This window comes from Triturus cristatus, chromosome 1_2, assembly GCF_964204655.1.
Source record: "Triturus cristatus chromosome 1_2, aTriCri1.1, whole genome shotgun sequence".
Lineage (NCBI taxonomy): Eukaryota > Metazoa > Chordata > Amphibia > Caudata > Salamandridae > Triturus > Triturus cristatus.
In genome coordinates this window covers 136,794,641-136,815,690 of record NC_140580.1, presented here as the reverse complement: position 1 = coordinate 136,815,690, position 21,050 = coordinate 136,794,641, and the positions used below count along the sequence as shown (strand labels likewise).

The following is a 21,050-nucleotide window of genomic DNA, read 5'->3' as shown; positions in this document are numbered from 1 at the left end:
TCAACGAAGCCCCAAGCGCCGCAGCCGAGCCCTGGGTACCATCCGCCATGTCAACACTATTGTCCTGTACTTTTTCTGTGGCGACGGGAAAGGACAGCACTCTCTGCTTAGGGTCTTTTCTGCCCATGCCTGTGTGCCCGCAGCCAGTTAAAAGTACGCGCAACCACCCTAAGGAACAAGACCTGGTCGAGGTGAGGTCACGCAATTGCCTTGCCAATGGTAAGGACGTTAAGGCCCTGCTGCCCTCAGAACTGGAGGCGCGCGGCGTCTGCAAAGCGCGAAACAGGCATCAGACGTGGTGAGTGATCTGCAAGGTAGGCCCCCAGCGTGTAACCTGCTGCGATGGAGTTGAGTGGCCGAAGGGGGGCCCACCCTTCAATGAGCAGGCTGTGGCGGTTGTAGTAGCCAGGTTAGCACAAACTATCCCTTATTCTTAGTTAAGAGCTCAGTTTACAAACCGTATTGAGCTCACCTACTCGCACTAAGGGCCCTATTGTGATGTGACCTGAGGTCGGAGCCTTTCCGAATCGCATATCGGTTTCACTTCCGACTGCCAAATTACTATCTAGGTGGTCGAAAGTGAAACGGGCCTGTCATTCCGGCTGGATTCGGATGGGCTCCATCGGCCAGTCTGAGACCGTAACGTAATCCCAAAAAGATGGCGGTTCTGCTGTCGGGATTACTATGTCTGTTTCCGACAGGCTTTCCATGCCAGGCTTTCCGACATGGAAAGCCTGTCGGAAAGTAACTTTGGGCCCTCTAGCAGGGCCCCCTTCTCCCTGTGAGCTCTGGTTGGGGGCCGAGGGGGCACATATGGTTCCCCCTGAAAATCCCTGCCCCATGTGGCAGGCACCGTGAGGCCTCCCATTTCTCTTTGGGAACTTACTCTTCGGCTGGTTTACGGCAGCATCACAAGCTCCCATAGAGAAATGGGAGTATGCAACCACCTCATGTGCGGTCGCATTGTAATTGTGGTGTTGGGATCGCTGACCGGAGGTCTGTCGGTCCCGAGACGGTGTGTCGGTCGGAGGCAACTAGGTTTCGTGGGTGAGGATCCGATGATGATGCATGCCACAGATGGTACCTGTGAGTGAGGATCCTACTATAGGATATGTTGGGACCCTGCAACTGATCTTTCAGAAAAGATGCACCGCAACAGTAAAGGTTAACGCTCTTGTAGATTAGAAAATAGCTCTTTTCTTCAAGGTTTGTACATTTGTAAAAACACTGTTTGGTACATAGTGATTACCATGTACATTTTCTCACTCACTGACTCAGAGCGGAGAAGGTCTCCAAGAACATTCCCATTTCTTTGAAACCGTCCTTTCCCAACAATGCTCAGTGCTTGTGGCTGTTAGGCACTGGTATGTGGCATAGGGACACCACACTCATAACTTACCTGTGTCTGTCGTGGCTGGTGCCTCCTGGTTTCCTTCGCTGTTGCGTGTACTGCGCAGCCTTTGAGGCGGTGACAGCATAGCAAGGGGAAGGAGTAAGGCTCTGAGTAGGACTCTTGGCACACAGTACCCACACCTAGATGCCTACTTATTGATACTGCAACAGTAAAGAAGCTTTATCAAAGGTGGCCACCAACTCCAGGTGGCGATTCATCTTACTGTTGCTTGCAATAAAGCATATAAGGAGGATTGGAGGTTCGGTTCACTGATTGCAACTCTGTACCTTTTTTGGACACGTTCATTGCCCATTTTCTGTCATTTTTGCCCTTGTTGTACCAGTTAATTTGTGTTTAGTGGGTCATTTCAGCCCTGCTTACTCTGGCCAGTATTGTCGACATAAAATGAAATTAGATTCAAATCATATGACCGATTCGATGCCATTGTTGCCTAGCTGTTTTGTCATTGTAAGTGGATGCAAAATGGATGCACGTGCTGTTGGAAATGTGAAGGGTCATAAAATAAATATACACATTAAGCAGATACTATTCCAGATGTTTTTCACAAGTGATTATTTCATCATGCTTTGAGGCACAGGACTAACATTATATTCATTAGTTTCTTTCTGCTGCACATATTTAATAATTTATCTGAACACATACAATCTCTCAACAGAAGACAACCTACACACCTGACGTAATAAAAGGAGTCTTTTTTTATTCTGTACATACTAGATTTTTTTAAAAACCTTTTTTATCTAACTCAGTGTAATATTTAAATCATAGGCCATGTAGAAGCAAACATCCATTTCCTTCCAGAGACAGTTGTGTAGAGCATCGTTGTACACTTTTATTATGCTTAGTAATAAATTGAAAGTGTTTGGATTCTTTTTAAACTATAAATGTCCTCTTTAAATAAATGTTGCGTGTAGAACACAGTGATGTAAGCATGAATTCGCATAGTATAACTAGAGTTTCGTGGCCAAAAAAGACTCATTCTAACGACTCCATTTACATTTCGTTTAAATAAGTGGGGTTTCTGCTATAGACGAGTGCAGCTTTAAACCACTGTATGAGGATATTTAACACCATCTTAATGCAATTCTCATGTTCCATTATACCCAAAACAAAGCCCAAGGCAATCAGTAAACTTTAGAAATGTGTCACAAACTACAGTACATTACATATAAATCGTTGTAACCTATTTGAGCGAGAAACACATTTTTGTTGAAATGTACAAGTTGTCCAGCAAGCAATGGATTATGTGACAAATCAGTCATATACTTAGTTGCACAATAAACAATGGGGAAATTAATAATTGTAGTGGCCCTGGATAAAACCAGGTAATTGGTTTATTTAGATGTATCTTAGCAATTATTAAAAACATCAGGGCATATGGTTGTAAATAACTTAGTTTAAACTGTGTTGTAGTACTAGACAACAACGTTAACTGATCCTGCTTATTTGAATTTTACATGGAGCCTGTAGCAGCATCAAAGAGAAGCCTTCTTTCAAATGCATAACTTGCAATATATGAAGATGACTTACTATTACATGGTGCCAATCCTTGCACTACTGATGAAAGGCAAATTTCAGGCTACTCTAGAAACCAGGCAAAGATTGAGTTACCAGCAATTAAATGTCACTTCATTTCTGAAGCCTATTTCTAACCGCAGATTCCTTTAGAGTCTCCCCAGGTGCCTGACTGGATCAGCAGGATTTCAACAGCATGCTCCTATCACAGTTGGTGGCTCCACGTTGACTTCATTCTTCCCTGGGAGTGATGATGGCACCGCATATAAGCTTCACCCTTGCACGTGGACGTCGGGTTTCTTTCTTCACTTTTACATCGATCTAGAGCCCAGTCCCAACTTTTTCCTCAACAGTGACTAGTTTGTTTTGTAGACTACTTTTTCCCGTGTGTTAGGGACTATGTTCCATTCTAGAACTACAGGATTTAAACCTTGTGAGGGACTGTCGCAAACAAATGTCTGTGACCGATTCCCATGAGTTGCCCCTGGTCTTTGGGTTCGGGGTATGACTCCAAGTCCTGTGAGGATTGTGAATCTGAAGGTGAAGGTGATCTGAGAATGTGCAGCAAAGCTGTACATCGCTGAACAGCACTGACGGTCCTGCTCGCGTTTGAAGGTGATGGTGCAGACCCGTTCCTGCAATAGGACTACGTCGCAGTCCAAGTCTTCCGGTAAATAGAAAGAGGAAGCACAAGAACGTTAAATCGTATCGGTCCGAGCCTGCCACTCTTAGCCCTAGAAGTCATGAGGATGTCAGTGTGACTTTCGGTCTCGTTCCCAGTCCTCTACCTCCGAGTCGATTCCACAGGTGATTCCTATGCACTTGGGTTTCCAAGACCATTGGTGACATTGCAACAGATTGAGGCATTTAAAGATGCTATGTAGCGTACTTTTACCACTCTTCTGGCTCCCTCTGATGCACCAATGATCCTCGAAGGCCTACGGTCGGGTTAACACCACACCAGTTGGTCCACCCTCAGCAACATCTATGCCTCCTGAACTAGATTTGGATTTCTTCCAATCTGACACCAAATTCTATCCCTGTCCCCATGTTATTGACGCTCGCCCCGGAGAAAGATCCTATTTCTATAGTACTTTCTGACTCTGAGCTGATTTCGCCTCTGCCCTGACTGAGGTCACGTCCAGACACAGTAACTGACTCCTGTCCCTGTCCAATCTGACTGAGACAGACTCACGCCTCTGCATTGGAGCATTAAGCCAGTGCTCCAACAACTTTTCTGTTCAGACTTTGATCACAGTCAACAAACCTTTTGTGATGACAACAGAAATAAGAGATGTTTCACCATGTCACAATGATAATGGCCATACATATATATGACTTGCAAGAGGCCATTGGGTTGGACACTACCCTTGACGTTGGATTGTGGATGAACTCAGCTGGCAGCACCTGGTTGATCACTAATGGAGGTTACGCCAAATGGTGGCACAGGATGTCTTCCAGCAATGGAGAGAATCTTGGCTAGATCTTTTCACTACTGCCGAGAACGTGCAGTGTCAAATTATGTGCTCTGGAGTTTCCAAGAAGGCTGTCTCTTGGAGACGCATTCTGGATGGAGTGGTGCAAGATACACCTGTATTCCTTTCTGCTGCTGCCTCCCCTGCCTGAGGTTTGAAGAGCAGGAACAATAGGCTCAAGTCATCCAAGTGTCATGATTGAGCTAGGAGAGTGTGGTACATGGAACTCTGCACATGAGCATCTGTTCTCCAATCGGGCTTTCGTTTTGGGAAAATTTCCTGTTGCAGCAGATGGGTAGAGTCCTACACCTCAACCTGCACAGTCTGCAATTCCCTACGCCGAGATTGAGCAGTGGCAGTTGACAGAATTCGATATTCCTCCTGGAGTTGTGGATGTCATATTAGCTGCCATGCCTCCCCTCTACAAAATCTGTCTACAACACATTGGGACAAGTTTGTAGGTTGGTGTAACACCAGCAGTACTGGCAATTTCCAGTCCAAACTGTTGGATGTGTTGTTCGTTTTAACTCTGTCCCATCAAGGGCCTCTTTCTGTTTCCAGACCAACCATCGTTGTTAAAATCACCCGTTGTGATGTGCTTTCTACAAGGGTTGATTCAATTGTGTCCTCTGAAAACCTTTCTGATGACAAAATGGGATCTTAATTTGGTTCTCACTTTCTTAATGTGAAAACCATCTGAACAAATGGACAGCTGCTGTCCCCTACGTATCCTCACTCTGAAGACCGTGTTTTGGTTGTGTTAACTTCAGTTCGTTGTGTGAATGAACTTCAAGCTATCTACGTGCAGCTGCCTTACATCATTTTTGTTCTCTGATAAAGTGGAGTTGAAAACCAGGGTGGCTTTTTTTCTTAACTTGTGACTGCTTTTCACATTGGGAAATCCATAAATCTCCCTAATGTTTATTTCTCCACCTCACCTCTCAAAAGAAGATGAGACTCCATCTCCTGGATCCCCAAAAACTTTACAGTTTTTTAGGTCTCGCCTGACCCAGCGCATGCGCTGGTGTGGCGAGACTTTTAGTGTGTGGGTTTTTTAAAGTGCTGCCACAGGCTTTTGGTGGCCTAGCGCTTGTGTTCACGCGAGCGTGCACGCGCGCAGCCGTCATCTGTCTTTTGATTGCGATCACTTTCGCGGGTCGCGCGGCCGTGTCACTTTCACGGCCGCGCGGCCAATGCTTGTTTCCTTTACATCCCCTCCTGCCAAACCATAACATAGCTGTCTTCCTCACTGCGTGCTTCACGACCCCAATCTCCAGCCGTGTGAGGCTCTTGCTTGTTAACTCTAAGAAGGCAACCTCGCCTCCATGTTCCACCGATTGCACACTCTCTCTCCCTTCCTCCACAGCTCCTATTCTATACTTTACACATTTTGCTTTTCTATGAAATGGTCTTGCCTACTTTGCTCCTGTACCAGGTACCGCTGCCAAAATACTTCATAGGCCCACCTCGAATCTCCCTGTAACTGTTACCATGGCTACTGCTTCCCCCGCGTCTCTCGCCCTCCTCCTTCATCCTCGCTGTTTCTCAAATCAATGAAGACTTGTCTTTATTCTATTCACACCTCCCCTCGCCTCCTTTCCCTTTAACTCAGGCCTGCCCTCCACACTTCGCCGGGCTCCCAGAGGCTCCTTTCCTGGGCGGGGGAGATGTCTGGATGAGGAGGCTGACAGTGAATCCGTGCAGCATGCTCACCCCTCAGCAGGCGAAAGCTCTTTCTTCGTTTCTGTGTTAGGTGAATATCCCACTCTTCGTTCCCAGTTCCCTCTCCTGTCAGTCGAATTCATGGGCCCTCTCACCATCCCCACTGACACGCCTCCTGTTGTCTCTATTTCTCTTAATTTTCGTTGCATTCAATCCCGCATCACAGCCTCTTGAACTTTCAGTCCTTCCATTCCCTATTCTTCCTCCTCAAGGTCAGCGGTACAGTCCCTTCTATCCAAAACACTCTTCTCACCCCCGCACCATTCTCCCTGCTAGCCTCTTTTAACAGCTCTCATAGGTACGAGCAGCTGTCACAATATGCTCTCCTGCCCTGTCCCTACTCTTCCCAACTCCTCCCTGCCCAAGGGAACCCCTTCTCCAGCTCACTATTATCTTCTTTGTCATGCCTCCTTTCACTCTATTCAGCCTCCGGACCTCATACCCCGCCCTCTCACACCTCCAATCTCTTGACCTAATCTCATCCCATTCGTGCCATTTGACTCCTCACTTCACACTTCTTACATTTCCTATCAACAGATTATTCGGAATTTTACCACCTCCCCATTCATGTCTTTGCGTTTTCATCCTACCATCTCCCCCTTCTCCTCCACACCGACCCCTGCTACTTCTGAAACATTCTCTTACCCCACATCTTTTACATTCATTCTATTTTCGCACTTGGCCCTGTATACCAGTCCCTCAACTATTATTTTTCCTTCTTGCCCCATCTCTCAGAGATTCTCCCTTTCCCCCTCTCCTCCTTTTTCCATTCTGTTTGCTTAGCCTTTCCACTCCTTACCTTTTCCTGCAATCACTTACCTTTCCCTCATCTTAGCCTCTTCTGCCATTCCAGTGCCCTCTATAAACAACTTCTCTTTTTTCCCTCCCCAACATCTCTCACCCGTTCCTTATTTCATCCCAACTCCCTCTTGAATAATCTCGTCAATACACTAAACCCCATCCACTCCGCCCTTTGATATACATTTATATTCCCTCATCATTCATCCTTCCTCACACCCTTTTCAGCCATTTCCTCTAATACTTTCTCCTTCTTTCCGACCCGCTCTCCCATCTCTTCTGTTTACCCATCTCTTTCTCACTTCCTATCATATCCTTTCCCCACCCTCCCACCTTTCCACTTCTGCCCTTAGTGTCTCTCTCTGTCCTACCTGCTTCCCCGCTCACCGTCTTCGCATTCTGTTTCCTTCTCTTTCATCCTTTCTTTTCCATCAGGTATCTCACTCTTAACTGCTGTCTGAAAATTCAAGTTACTATTTCCTTAATCTTAAAAGACCTTTTTAATTTTAATAGTTTTTCATGCTGTTTGGTCCTTACCATTGATGATGCTGTACCTAAATATCAACTCTTTCCCATTTGTTGCCCCGTGTGCACACTATTCAGAGTGCAAATGCATCTAAGCTGTACAGACTTTATCACGCAAGACCTTTAATGCACAGGTAAGCACTTGTTATAGGTTTTAACCTTTACCACACATCGTTTAACACGTGTGATGCAATACCTTACAATATAGGTAAGTATTTTTTTTTTTAATAACTTAATTTTTTATAGTTTTGAAAAAAGGGGGTAAAGATGTGGGTAGAGGTAAAGGAGGTAAGGATGATTTTATGGTTTAGGGGTGGGTAGAGGTACAGGACGGTAAGGGTGACTTTAGGGTTCATGGGGGTAGAGATAAAGGGTGGTAAGGGCAATTTTCAATTTTTAGAGTTGGATAGAGGTGAAGGGAGGCAAGCGTAATTTATGGGTTTAGGGGGTGAGTAAAGGTAAAGAACGGTATAGGTGGCTTTGGGGTTCAGGGGAGGGAACAAAGGAAGGGAGGTTAGGAGTAGAAAGGGTAAAGTGGCATTATAGTTAAGAATTGTAATTTTAGCTTACTTTACATTAAAAAGAAAACCTTAGAAATTCACTTAAAAAATAAAGGTTAAAATAATGTTATGGTTAGGTGAACATTTCAGTGATAATGTAATTGTTTAAACTAAAAAAAGAAAACTCTGAAATTTACCAGTTATAGTTATCTAAAGTAACTATGACTCATGCCTTAAGGTTACCATAACTCTTCCCCCACCATACACAGTGTTAAAAATTAATTGTGTTGGTTCAGTTGTCATCAGTAGTGCTGTCAAATATGTCACTGAACAAGTCATTAGTGTTGTACTATGTGAGGTCATAAGCAGTTCATGGTGAGGGCATCCAGGCCCTGCAGGCAGCCAACCCCCTACAATAACCCTACCCTCCATTACTCACAACCTTCGGCAGTGGAGGGTGTGGTGTTGGCTGCATGGTCTGGCCCCCAGGATTGTTGGCGCTGGTGGGAGAATGGGCACAGAGCCTAGTATCCAAACCCCCATGGGTGCACAGGGCCGATTATGTGATTTTACAGTCAAAAGGGTATCATTTTAAGTAAGGCCAACCTACTGAATTTGTCAATTGGAATGAACAGTAAAATCTAACGAGCATTGGCATAGCCAATAGGTCACGCCTTTGGGACCTTATAAGTGTTAGCCATGCAACAGTTGATTTTGTTGCACCAAGGATATTGTGCTGGATAACTAAACACTTATAAGGTCCCAAAGGCAAGACCTATTGGCTATGCCAATGCTTGTTATCTATAGAAGTAAAGACATGTGGGTGAATGATCAGTTATTTTTGGAGCTCTCTGGGTCAAAGAAAGGCAAGCAACATAGAAAACAACTCTGCCAAGATAGAAAGTCCTCTGCATTTGGATCTACTTTGCCCTGGCCAAGAAGCATTCCCTGGAAGGATTGAGGGCTGATCCCACCAGGGTAAAGGCTGCTACTACTGCACTGGCATGTGAACTGTCTCTTCTTGATGTCTGTAAGTAACTTGCTGGTCTGATGGATACTTTATATCTGTCAGGCCGCAACGTGGGCATCAGTACACACGTGCACGAAGGCCTACTGCCTTGACCACCAGATCAAACGACATGGGCATTGCGTCTGTTTGATTCTGCTGCACATTTGGGTTTGAATCATTCTACAGACTCACCAATTTGGGAGAGCAGTAGAACGTACTGCTTTATCTATTCTAAAGGTGAGGAATCTGCGGTTAGAAGTATCCATCAGAACAAGTTAATTAGCTTCAGTTATGCTCTTTCTGGCAAGTACTATTTCAAACTGCAGATTCCTTTCTACTGTCCCTCTTCCCCGTTCTTTGGAATGGTCTTGTTCTGTCTAAAACAGGTCCCAATTTAGAGATTTGCACACTCGTACTGCCTATTATTGTCGGGCTCAGTGTCCGAGGGAGTGGACAAATCAAGAAAGAAACTTTCATTGATTATCCGAAATGGTGTTTATGTGCAGGCCATCCTAATTTCTGGGGCAGAAAGAAGTCAAGGAGGAGCTGCACAGCACCCCCTGCCTGCGTGTTTGAGCAGTGTTGTTGGAATTTTTCAGATTCATTCTGGTGCTTGGGGATTTCCTAAAAGGATGAATCTGCTAATAGACCACCCACCAGAAGGAATGTTACTGAAGGAAAGTAACTAGTTCTCCTTCCACATCTGTATTCAAAGACTACGTTAAAAACCTTGTGTTAGAAATGGGGGTCTCTAGTTGGCAATGGCTGGCCACTGTCCAAGTAGGGACCCTTCTTCCTAAGTCAGAGTAAGCAGCCTACACCCTTTGACAACCCCTGCTCAACCCTGTGGTAACGTAGCACGAGCAGCTAGGCTTATCTCAGAGGCAGTGTGTGAAGCATTTATGACCATACACAGTAATATAATGAGAAACACTACAAATGGACACCACTCAACTAGTTATAAAAAATAGGTATATTTATATAGACTTAATCACAAGACCAATAACAGTAAAAATCCACAAAACTAGAAAAATAGGGTTACTTTAAAAATGCTGCAAAAATAGTTCAAGGTGCACAAAATGATGTTCAGTTCAATGCAGTGGTCTCTGCGACCCTTTTACTCACAAAGTATCTGGATTCCGTGGGCCATTTCCAACACCTTGGATTCTGGAGTGTAGTAAACTTCTAAAGGTTGTATGTTGTGGATAATCTAAAACACTTCTATGAAGGTTTAACAGTACTAGGTAATCTGAAAAAAACTTTAGAGTTTGATGAATAAATGTTATTCCAATGTACGTTTTGCCAATAATTCTTTCCTTATTGCACCCTGCATTTATTACAAATACAAAAAGCTATTTTTGACAAGTAAATACGACTGATGATGGTTTTGTTGAACAACTAAAGAGTCAATATATCCTATGACAAATTACCTTCCCTGCTTTGTTGGTTAGTTTCAAGCAGGGCTGATACAATGGGTTGAAATATGACAACTGTTTTCAGCTCTGGTTGAGATCATGATGGTAACAAACTTCAGAAAACGTGCAGTGAGATTGTTAATGGAGAAATAACTCTACAGAGTGATAAAGATTTGTCATTGATTTATTAAATTATTAAAACATGTCCATCATTTCAACAAAGACTTCGATTTAGAGTTAGGAAAATATCTCTGGAAATATGTCCATCACATAATCATCAGACTAAAGTTGAGGGTGAAGCATTTGTTTGTATTAATGCAATCACAAGAAGATCTATAATGCTAAATTCTATTTCCCCAAAGTATCCTAGCTCGGAGGTTTTGTTTGAAGATTTCTTTGAATAATACTGCTTAACCTAGATATTACCTCTACAAGTGAGAAGATCTTGGATATAGAGAGATCATATAAAGAGAGTCAGTCTTAAAAATACATTTTAGGCAATTCAGCCTGTGGTAACTATTCTGACTGTTTCTGCGCCAGTTTTTGTGTTTCATAAGAAGAAATTGAGGGCAGTCCTCCGTAACTCAGTGGTGAAAATGTGAGCCATCTTGGCAATCATTGGCTCTTTGTTGGACTACGTTCACTCTCTATATTTGTGTCTGCTGGATTATCCGCATCAATGCATCTGGGTCAATGAAATCCCATAAATCCCTTAAGACCTGGCTTTTTAAGAATTAATCTTCTTGTTGTGATACCTCTGGTAGAGGTTCTCTTTTTCCGTCAGTGCTGGGATGCCTACGGGTCACCATGCGCTTTATAAATCCTTTAGAATAGCATAGCATGACAGTCCAACAGCCTGCTTGGTAACGAGTGTAGGTAGATTTAGCTATAAATATATTCTCTTACAATCTTTGCCCTGGCTGACCCTAAGGGAATGTATTTTGTTTGCAACTTTCTTATGGACCTTCTCCTGCATTAATGGGCAGACATGCCGAACTATATCTTCCTGCTGGAGCCTTGCAATACTTTTTCAGCCAACCTTTTGGTTATACACAAATCTAACCAGCATTTTCAATGCAATAGGTCTCACATTTGCCAGAGCTTAAGATATTGGCATTGTAAATGACACTCGCTTTTATTTGTGTTTTTAAAAGAAGCAACATACATATAAAAGGCATTGTTATTTATAATGCCAATAGCTCAAACTCTTACAGATGTGAGACCACTTTAATGGTGGCCGTGCCCCCTTCTTTAGATGCTGTTTGCCATATTCAGGTTACAGTGAGCAGCGTCTAAAGAAAGGGGCGTGGCCAACATTAAAATGAAAGCACGGAATGGGATGCTTTCACCAAAGAAGAAACAAGAAAAAAAGAAGGCTCTGTAACGTGGATACAAAAACTGAAAGCAGATTGCGTTGTAAATTAAATAAATAAGAGCTGTCGCTATAGTGAAAGTGAACTGCACTGTAAATTAAATAAATAAACGCGGCCGCTATAGTTAAAGCAGACCGCTCTGTAAATTAAATAAATACATTACTGTTAAAAATATAAAAGTGGGTGGCGTGCTGCCTTGTAGGAAAGCACATCGTGGGCGGAATAGTGTTGGATCATTAAAGAAAATAGTGCTCATAGCTTCGATAAAGCAGACTATTTAACACAAGTAAAGAGTCCTGTCCTCGTGGGAGGTTACAAATGTAGACCAGGCAGCACCAGGGAGGGACTACGAAGCCCATTTATACATCAAAAGCAACGGTTTCGAAAGGACAGTAACAGGAGTCAATTGAAACGATGGGCAGGAAATTGGCAGAGCTTGTATTCCACACCTGAATTGAGCATGCCTCGCAGAGCAGTGCATGAGCTGGCCAGGCTCAACCTAAGAAAAGAGTAAGTATGTGTAGTTTCTCTGTTTAAGCTTTCAAGCTCTGGAGCCAACTGCCAATAACCTCGTCATCTACTCCTTAATTGTTAAGAGACTTCTGAAAACCTGTCTTTCTGTATAAATAATCTTCCACAGCAGGCACCCCTAGCATCAAATGTTTGGTGAACATGTGCTGCATAATTGGCATTAAGATAACAAACCATTAAAATAACCATGAAAGCAGATCAATCTGAACCTAAGAAATTCCAGCTCTTCTTCTTCCACAGATAATATTGAAACATAATCCTAAATTAAATTAAAACACTGCTACACACAACATTAAATAGACTAACAACTGTAAAACAAATAAATCTTGGCAGGAATATAAACCCTCTTGGCCCCACTGAAAAAGTCTGCACTATCTGCAGAGTGGTGTGCAAACCCTAACTTAGTTGTTTGTTTACATTGAGACTTCTAGGACCAACATAGCCAGTCATACACAAACCACATAGAAACACAAAAACAAATGCGAACACACCTTACACTGGCTTTTTTAATGAACATGAAGAGAGGCATACAAACCACACTGTTTGTCTTCCTACAATTGTACACAAAAGCCACCCTCATGGGAAGAGAGTCTAATTTGGATTTGTGAAGTCATCAGGATGATTATATTGGTTTTGATGACGTGAGTTTTTAGCGGTTGAGGCTTGATGGTGTCCTTCTCTGAATGGCAGTATGGTCCCTTGTGCTGCGGGTTTAATGTGTGTTAAGAAGTCCAAGATGCTGAAGAGGCACAACAATGCTCCTTAACAGCATGTGAAGGGTTTAGGATTAAGTGATGGGCAGATGCACACAATTTCAAGTAATAGGGACACTTCAGGTTTGAATAGAGAGTCATGAGGAATACAGAAGATACTTATTGACGTGGATAGCATTATAGAATTGGGGAACTTTTTTTACCAGAGCGGGTTCCAGAGTGACTCACAGACTTGCTTTATAGATTACGTTGTTTGTCACTCTGTTGTAAAGCATTACTTTCTTTCATGCTTAGCTGTCCTGAATGTTTTATCCTTTATTTAAAATTATATAGCCTTTAAGGTGACTGAAGCAGGAGGAGCTGACTGTGGAGTGTTCTGACTCAGTGCTGTTTTCTGGAGCTGATCTACCAAAGGGTGGGTCTCCTCAGAAGAAGTACCAGTTTATCCAAAACATGTGGAAGAGAAACACCCTACTCCGAGTACTTTGAAGTTATCCAGATATGTTTTAAAATGACCTTATCTGGCTAGATTTATTCACTGTTGTCTTCAAAGAAATGGTTATGATTACTTTACTGCTACAATTCATGTGTTTTTAGGTCGCACCTAAGACCGCACATGGGCTGTCTGTTGCAAGGTATACCGTTCGCTTACAGTGGGCTTAAAGCCTGCCCACTGCTTACTACTGGTTGCTTCATTGTCACTCTTATTTGATTTGTTTCTTATTCATTAGAGTTTCTTTCCTCTTCTTGTGTTTGTCCCTCCCCTGGAGCATAGACACATTGCTTTTTCATTACATTACTCTTTTTCAGGTGCTGCTTTTTTCTTTTTGTTTAAGCATTCTACAACTGTGCATGTTTCCCAGCTGTCTCCCTCGTCTGCTTCTCTTCCTTCCCTGCTCCCATACTTTGCGCTTTCCACCAACTCTTTCTCTATTGCCTTCTCGCTCATATGCTTTCTACCCACCAGCACCCAGTGACGGCTTCTCCTCTAAGGCAGAGGAGCATCGTCCCACTGAACAAAAGGAAAAATAAAATGATAACTATTATCATTTTATTTTTCCTATATTATTAGTTGCTCTTGGGGCGGGGCCAGAACAGTGGGAGGAGTGGTGACACCCTCTTGGGCCTGCCAAACAGTCTTTTGCATCTTCCCCATCAGGCTGCATTACACAGCCTGGTGAGGAACATGCAAAGCATCCCATTTCCCGTCTGAGTGCTGAACCACTGCACTTAGACCAATCACAACCCTGCATTGCAGTGTTGTGATTGGCTCAGGGGAGCTTGGGACCCTTCGTGCTTCCTGCTGCTGGCCAGGACTGCAGGAAGAGAAGGAAGATGACGGAGGATGGAGCAGAGGTGGCATCTGGCCGTTACAGGTAAGTGTTTTTATTTTTTTGTTGTCTCTCCCTACCCCACTCCCGCCCTACCGCCCGGGTCCAGTTGCAGCTGCTACTACCAGCACCATGTTGCAGTCTTTCATTTGATCCCCTCAACCCATGCCCCTTATTTTGGTATCACCCTCTCCCCTCTCACTTAGGACTCTGTGTCGCTTCCACACCCACCCAGGCTGCCATGCATTGCTCCCCTTCCCAGCGTTGCATCCCAATGTTGCTTCCCAACAACTCCCTTTAAAAATAAATGCTTCTGCACGTTTTTTGTGTTTCTTTTTAGTTATCGATCCAACGCAGATTGTTAAGTAAAACGAAAATAAAGTGGCAGTGTCATTATGCACGTATGTGTGGTATGCATCCCTACATAATGATATGGCTGGCCGCATCAATAGCTTTTACGTTACAGCATAAGTGATCATGCGCTGCATGGCTAAAACCACTGGCAAAGCAATGAGTTCCAAAGGCAAGACCTACTGGCTTTGCCAGTGCTTGTTTGTCATTGTAGTCACTAAGAATAAGCAAGTTACAGCAAAAGGATGCATTTAAAGAGTTCATATAGTTTGGTCACGTGTCTCTCTACCTGATGAAATGTCTTGGGAGGGGATGGGAGAAAACTGTCGGTCTAATCAAATTACTCAATTTTTTTATTCTGTGCTGCTACTAATAGAAATGCCTAGTTTATAGAACTGTTTGAAGTTGTACAGCGTGGCACATCTAACAGTTTGCCACATCACTGTGTAAAAATGCCCTTTAAACAGAAATAGAATCCCATTTATTATGCATATATTCTAAGGCAATCCAATTTCTCTTTTGAACACCTGCTTTTGGAAGTCGTGACTTACAATTTCTCTCTCTGTTGACAGTGGTTGGAATCGGTAAAGGGACCAAAATGCTAACTACAATGCTGACTGGGTCCAAGGTAAGAAACTCGCAAACGAAAGCATAGAGGCACAGTAACAACCAAACGTATTTGTATGTTAACTTCATGCCCAAAAATGTTGTAAAAGAAACGTAACATGTTTTTCTTCAGTTTCTGCAAATTTGTCCCACAGTTACAGGTTTCTATCCAGACTTGTGGATCTATATATGAATGCTCTGATTACTGACTGCTGATCCTCGTTAAACAAGTTCTGTTTTTTATTGTCACTATTATTATATAATGTTATGTTATGTTACAGGTTTTATAGAGCACACAGCTGCCCCCGCAAAGGGGCATCCTAGCGATTACTGTAGCAGTAGTGGGGGGGATACCGAGAGGAACAGAGCCTATAGTATAGGAAAAAGATGAGTTTTAATGGCTTCGCGAAATACCATGTAGTTGGTCATGCTGCGGATGTGCACCGGGAGGAAATTCCAGCGTTTTGTCGCTAGGATGCGGAAAGAGTGTCCTCCTGCTCGCTCCCTCCTCACCTGAGGGACAACTGCCAAATGCTGGCCCATGGAACGTAGCTGGCGCGTAGGTATGTAGGGTGAGAGCAGGTTCGCCAGGATATCTGGGGAAGAAAGTTTCTTGATTTTATGGGCAATGCAGAGGGCCTTGAACTAGATGCGTTTCGTCACCGGCAGCCAATGTAGCTTGCAGATGGCTTTGGTCGTTATTGGAAGGCCAAGTAGGGTTCTAGCAGCCACATTTTGAGCCCTTTGCAAATGCAGGATTTCAGCCTTCTTAGCCCCCAGGTAAAGTGAACTGGCATAGTCCAGCCTTGATAAGATGGAGGCCTGAATGATTACTTGGCGGACGGTGGGATAAAAAAAAACAAGTGGTCTGAGCCCTCGCAGGAGTCCAAAGCAGGTCCCCGCTACTTTTTTAGTCTGGACCTGGAAGCTAATGGCCGAATCGACCCATACACCCAGGTTTTTGACCACCTCTTGAGGGACGGGAGAGCAGCCCAAAGTCGGAGGCCACCAGCTCTCACTCTGCAGCTCAGTGTCTCTCCCTACTAGCAGAATCTCAGTTTTGCTAGCATTTAGCTGGAGGCAGTTGGCCATCATCCACTCTGCAATGGCTGCAAGATCGCTCCTGAACTTGAGAGCATCCTGCGTGGCATCATCAGAGAGTGCTACTATCAGCTGGGTATCGTCAGCGTATGATACCACCGTTAGTCCTCTATTCCTGGCAACTGCTGCTAGAGGTTGGACATATAGATTGAATAGAGTTCGTCTCAATGCTGAGCCCTGTGGCACCCCTTGTTTGCTATTGTGTATCAGGGAGGTAAAAGGAGGGGCTGACACGTGGGAGGGTCTCTCAGAGAGAAAAGAGGCGAACCAGCCCAGGGCCGCCTCAACGCCAGCCTCCACCAGACGTTGCAACAGAACTGATGAGATACCGTGTCGAACGCAGCGCTGAGATCGAGAAGTATCAGTGCCGATGTACGTCCGGCATCTGAGGCATCCCTCAGATGGTCGGTTACAGCTAGGAGGGCAGTCTCCGTACTGTGACCTGGGCGGAAACCATTCTGAGAGGAGTCAAGCGAGTTATTTTCCAGGAAACCAGTCAGAATGGATTGATGTGAGCCTTGCCGATCTTGGACACCCACGTCAGAAGTGAAATAGGATGAAAATGTTCCGGTATAGCAGTGTCCAATGTGGGTTTCTTTAGCAGAGGGACCACCATGGCTCTTTTCCAAGCCCTGGGGACAACCTCCAAGGACAGGGACAAATTGATTAGCTGACAAAGAGGGGGAAGAAGCAGAGGCAAAGATTTACAAAATTGCTCAGGCTTAAGAGGATCTGCCGGGGAACCTGATTTAATTTTTCTACATAACATATGCATCTCATCCAGAGAGATTGGAGTCGGAACAGAGTGTGGGGGTGGCAGAGGGCCTGTGAACAGAGACAGATCTGATTGTAGTGTGGGGAAAAGTCTTGTAGATGTTCTCAACCTTCTCAATGAAGAATGCGGCAAGATCCTCGCAATGCTGGTCAGACGAAATCAGAGGCACTTTAGATGACCCTGCAAATTTGAGATCTTTAAGTATTAAGAAAACGCTTTTAGCAGGATTGCTGCTATTCCTGATTTTGTCGGCAAAGTAAGCCGCCCTTTCCTTCTGAATGGCCCTATGATAACTCTTAATGGCTGCCTGGTAGTGCTCCTTCAAGACAGGGTCATAGTCCCGTCTCCATGCCCGTACCAACCTTTTGCAAGTTTTCCGAATGGTAGCTAGCTTACTGTTGTACCATGGGCTGGATTTGCTATTATGACTCTGTAACCACTTAACAGGAATGAGAGTGTCAAGAGACCGCTGATTCCATTCAGATAGGGCTTTGTCGGCCGCATATGGGTCATCAGGCAAGCTAGGGGTATGCGAAAGGAGGAGGGCATGAAATTGATCGATGTCCAATTTGTGCCAGGGGCGTTTAAGGACTGACTTCCGGACCACCCTCTGAACGGGCTCTACCCCTAAGAGTATCATAGGTACAAGATAGTGGTCGGACCAACTCCTCGGGATGGGAAGATTGACTGTAAGAGTAGAAAGATTAGAGAAGACCGGGTCAAACAGGTGACCGGCAGAATGGGTACAGCCTGGGACAAGTTGTATCAACTGAAGGGCGGCAAGGTCTGCTAGAAAATTACCCATTTCAGAATCATGTTTGTTATCCAGGTGCAGGTTCAGGTCACCAATAATCAGATCGAATAGCCGAAGCACTTACTGCAGCAATCAGTGCAGCCCTGAACTCTTTAGAGGGCCCTGGCGGGCGATAGAGCAGACATTGTGGAGGTGGCGTTGAAAATGGTCCTACAGCGCGCACACTCACAGCCGACCAAAATCTCTTTCGTAAAGGTGCAGGCGTAGCTGAATTTAACAATAACTGCAATGCCGCCACCTCTCGTCTCTCCATCGAGAGAGGGCATATGTGGACTGTGTGACAAGTCCACTTCTGGGAAGGGGTTAGGGGGTCCATCTGATCTGTATTTTATATGCACCATTGACTTTCATATTCACAAATACATTCTTTCTTCTGATGTGGGATCAGAAAGGGAGGTAGAGTTCTCTAAGACTTTCCTGTCATCCTCAGTAGCAACTTTCAAATGAATAATGATTAGAGAAGAGCCATGCACATAGGTGTCCAGGGCAGCCATACTGTATTTCATCAACCTCAAAAAATTCTGTGCCTCGGCTGGATCACCAGCTGACCCATGCCCAGCTCATTCTTTCAAGAGCATCCTCCTCAACAGGTCTACTGCTATACTGGCTAGATCCATTCTCATCTATCTATCAAACATTGGGAGGGGGAGGACTAGGTGCTTATAAAGGTGCAGTACCCATGCTCCAGAGACTAAACTCAAATCAAAAATGGTGGTACTGTTCCTGGAAAGGAAGAAAAGAAGGAATGCGTATCTATGTTGGGCAGAACGTAGGGGACAGTCAACAAGACTGTTTCTTGTTGTCCTCACACATCCCAAGGGATGTCCTGCTTCATCATAGGGCAGTTGCTCCTCGTGGGGCTGGCAATGTCCTACGGGTCCCCCGATGGGTCTCTTTGGCAGAGATCTTTTGGTTATTTACGCTGTTTGAGTGCGAGGGATGTCTTGGTAGGGTGGGGTAATGTGAAGTGTTAGTGATAAAATGAGCTAAACCTGATTGGGGGATATCACTTGAACTTTTAAATATATGGATTCCCCTGTCCGGTTAAACAAGCATTTGCAATGCAATAGGTCTGGCATTTGCGAGAGTTTAAGCTATTAGCATTGTAAATGACAATGCCTTTTATTTATGTTTTAAAAGCCAAAACATAAATAAAAGGCATTGTCATTGAGTTATTCCAAGGTTAGCTGCCCCTCCACCAGAGCATCCTACATAGTAACCCATTATCTGCTGCTGGAGGTTCTTCACTATTTTTTATCCTGTGTAACAATTAGCCTTTCGGTAGGTTGTCTTTTCGCTGGTGTAACTTTAAAGTGTTTCATTGAGAATTTAGTTCACCAGGTCACGGGAGTCATTGGCTAGCATTCTGCTAGCCCACTGTTTTCGGAGATGCCGTTCTTTTGGGTTCTCGTGTTTTCACTAGCCTTTGAGAGGGCCTCACCAGTGGAAAATGGCAATTTTTTCCACTGTTATCCATTGCCTGCTTAATGGCATTGATGACATGAATCTGGTATATCTGTAACAAGCAGTGTGTGCTGTGGCATATAGAGTAGAATTCTCACTTTGTTCTTCATTATATTTATACCTACACCCATGATTTTGTATAGGATATCTTTTAGTATCCTCATTGATGCCAAGGAAGTTGTCCTAATCCTTTATTTCCTTTCTTTTACCCTTAAAGCACAATCCGTGACACACCTAAAAAATAAACAGCCACGGTGCTCCAGACTTAGTTTGTATTAAAATGTCTACGGTAACCACACACACATAGGGGTGCTTCCTTGAGCTGAACTTCGTCATTCAGTAATCCTACTCCTGTCCTTCTTATTTGCCCCATCTCTCTTACATACCGATCTGCCTAATGAGTCCACGGACAAGCATGGACTGTGTGCTCGGATACAACACACTTGCGGCATTCAATGGGTATCCTCCCCCAGCAACGATGGGATTCATGAAGACCAGAGGGAGTTGAGGATCCCTGCTGCGGCAAGGATAGTAATCTCCAATTTCTGGCATTTTAAGTGTTTTCACTATGTTATGATCTTCTCTATAGCTTGTGTGTGTACCAGTCAGGGCATGAATCTAGGATGCCCATTTAACAACCGCTTAGCACGTGTAGTCCAACATCTTGTGCGATATAGTGTTGGACGTTTGTGATCTCTTATCTGCCATGTCTTTAGTGCTTAATGATAAGTGCCATGGAGACACTGTAAGCAAATGGTCCTGAGCTGTGCCCTGTAGTTCTTTTCCTCGAAGTCAGATCTTTCAAGAATGTCTTTCTTCATTTCATCATGAGCAGTATTGCTTGTTAGACTTGTGGCCTGATACACTGATCTCCTTTCACCAGCTAGGAGTGGACTCGCATAATGGCCTCCTATTTTCGACAGCTCCAAGGCATTTAGGGTTACATTATTTATTCATCGAATGCTTTTTTCTTGTTTGAAAAGTAAACCGCTTGCAGACAGTGTCCGAAAAGAGCTTCCTTAAAGATAAAAAATACTACAGCTTTAGGAGATTTTTAATTAAGTAACAATTACAAATTGAACGTGCATGTCTTCTTTAGCTGGGAAGGAATAGGGTGATGTATCTGTTCGAGTTCGCCCTAGATCCCTCATGCCTGACCAGCTGTTCTGCTTGAAATAATTTGTGCCTGCCAGGTACTGCTTCAGAGCGCTGAGACTACAACAGCCTGAGGCGTTTTCTGGACGCTTGTCAGGTGGACAGTGTTGGTCACTAACGAACTGTTGTACTGATTTGATTTGAAAATTGTTATAGCGCTCAAATGCCCAAGGGCGTTTAGGTGCTGTTGCAAGAGAGAACCAGAAGGTTGCAGATGAGAACTTTAGTTATCGAAGAGCAAAGTTTTTAGCGACTTTCCGAAAGATAATAAAGTTGGACTGTTCTTTATGTCTGCCGGGAACGAGTTCTATGTTTTAACAGTTTCCAAGATGAAACTTCTTCCACCCCAATGAGCTTTTTTAAATGTGGGGTTCTGTAGAAGATGGCCATGAGAAGACCTTAAGTTTCTAGAAGGCGAGTACCAAATCAGTTGATTCTTCAAATAATGTGGACCGGCACCATTCAG

At 44.1% G+C, this 21,050-nt stretch overlaps 1 protein-coding gene across 1 annotated transcript in view; it reads left to right on the top strand.

The window, feature by feature from the left end:
- The window catches only part of TRUB1 (TruB pseudouridine synthase family member 1), a 250,782-nt gene that overhangs the window by 72,911 nt on the left and 156,821 nt on the right, over window positions 1-21,050 (top strand). Inside the window, exon 3 of the mRNA XM_085603278.1 lies at window positions 15,242-15,297. Within this exon, the coding sequence (XP_085459404.1) occupies window positions 15,242-15,297 (56 nt within the window). The remainder of the gene's footprint in view (window positions 1-15,241; window positions 15,298-21,050) is intronic.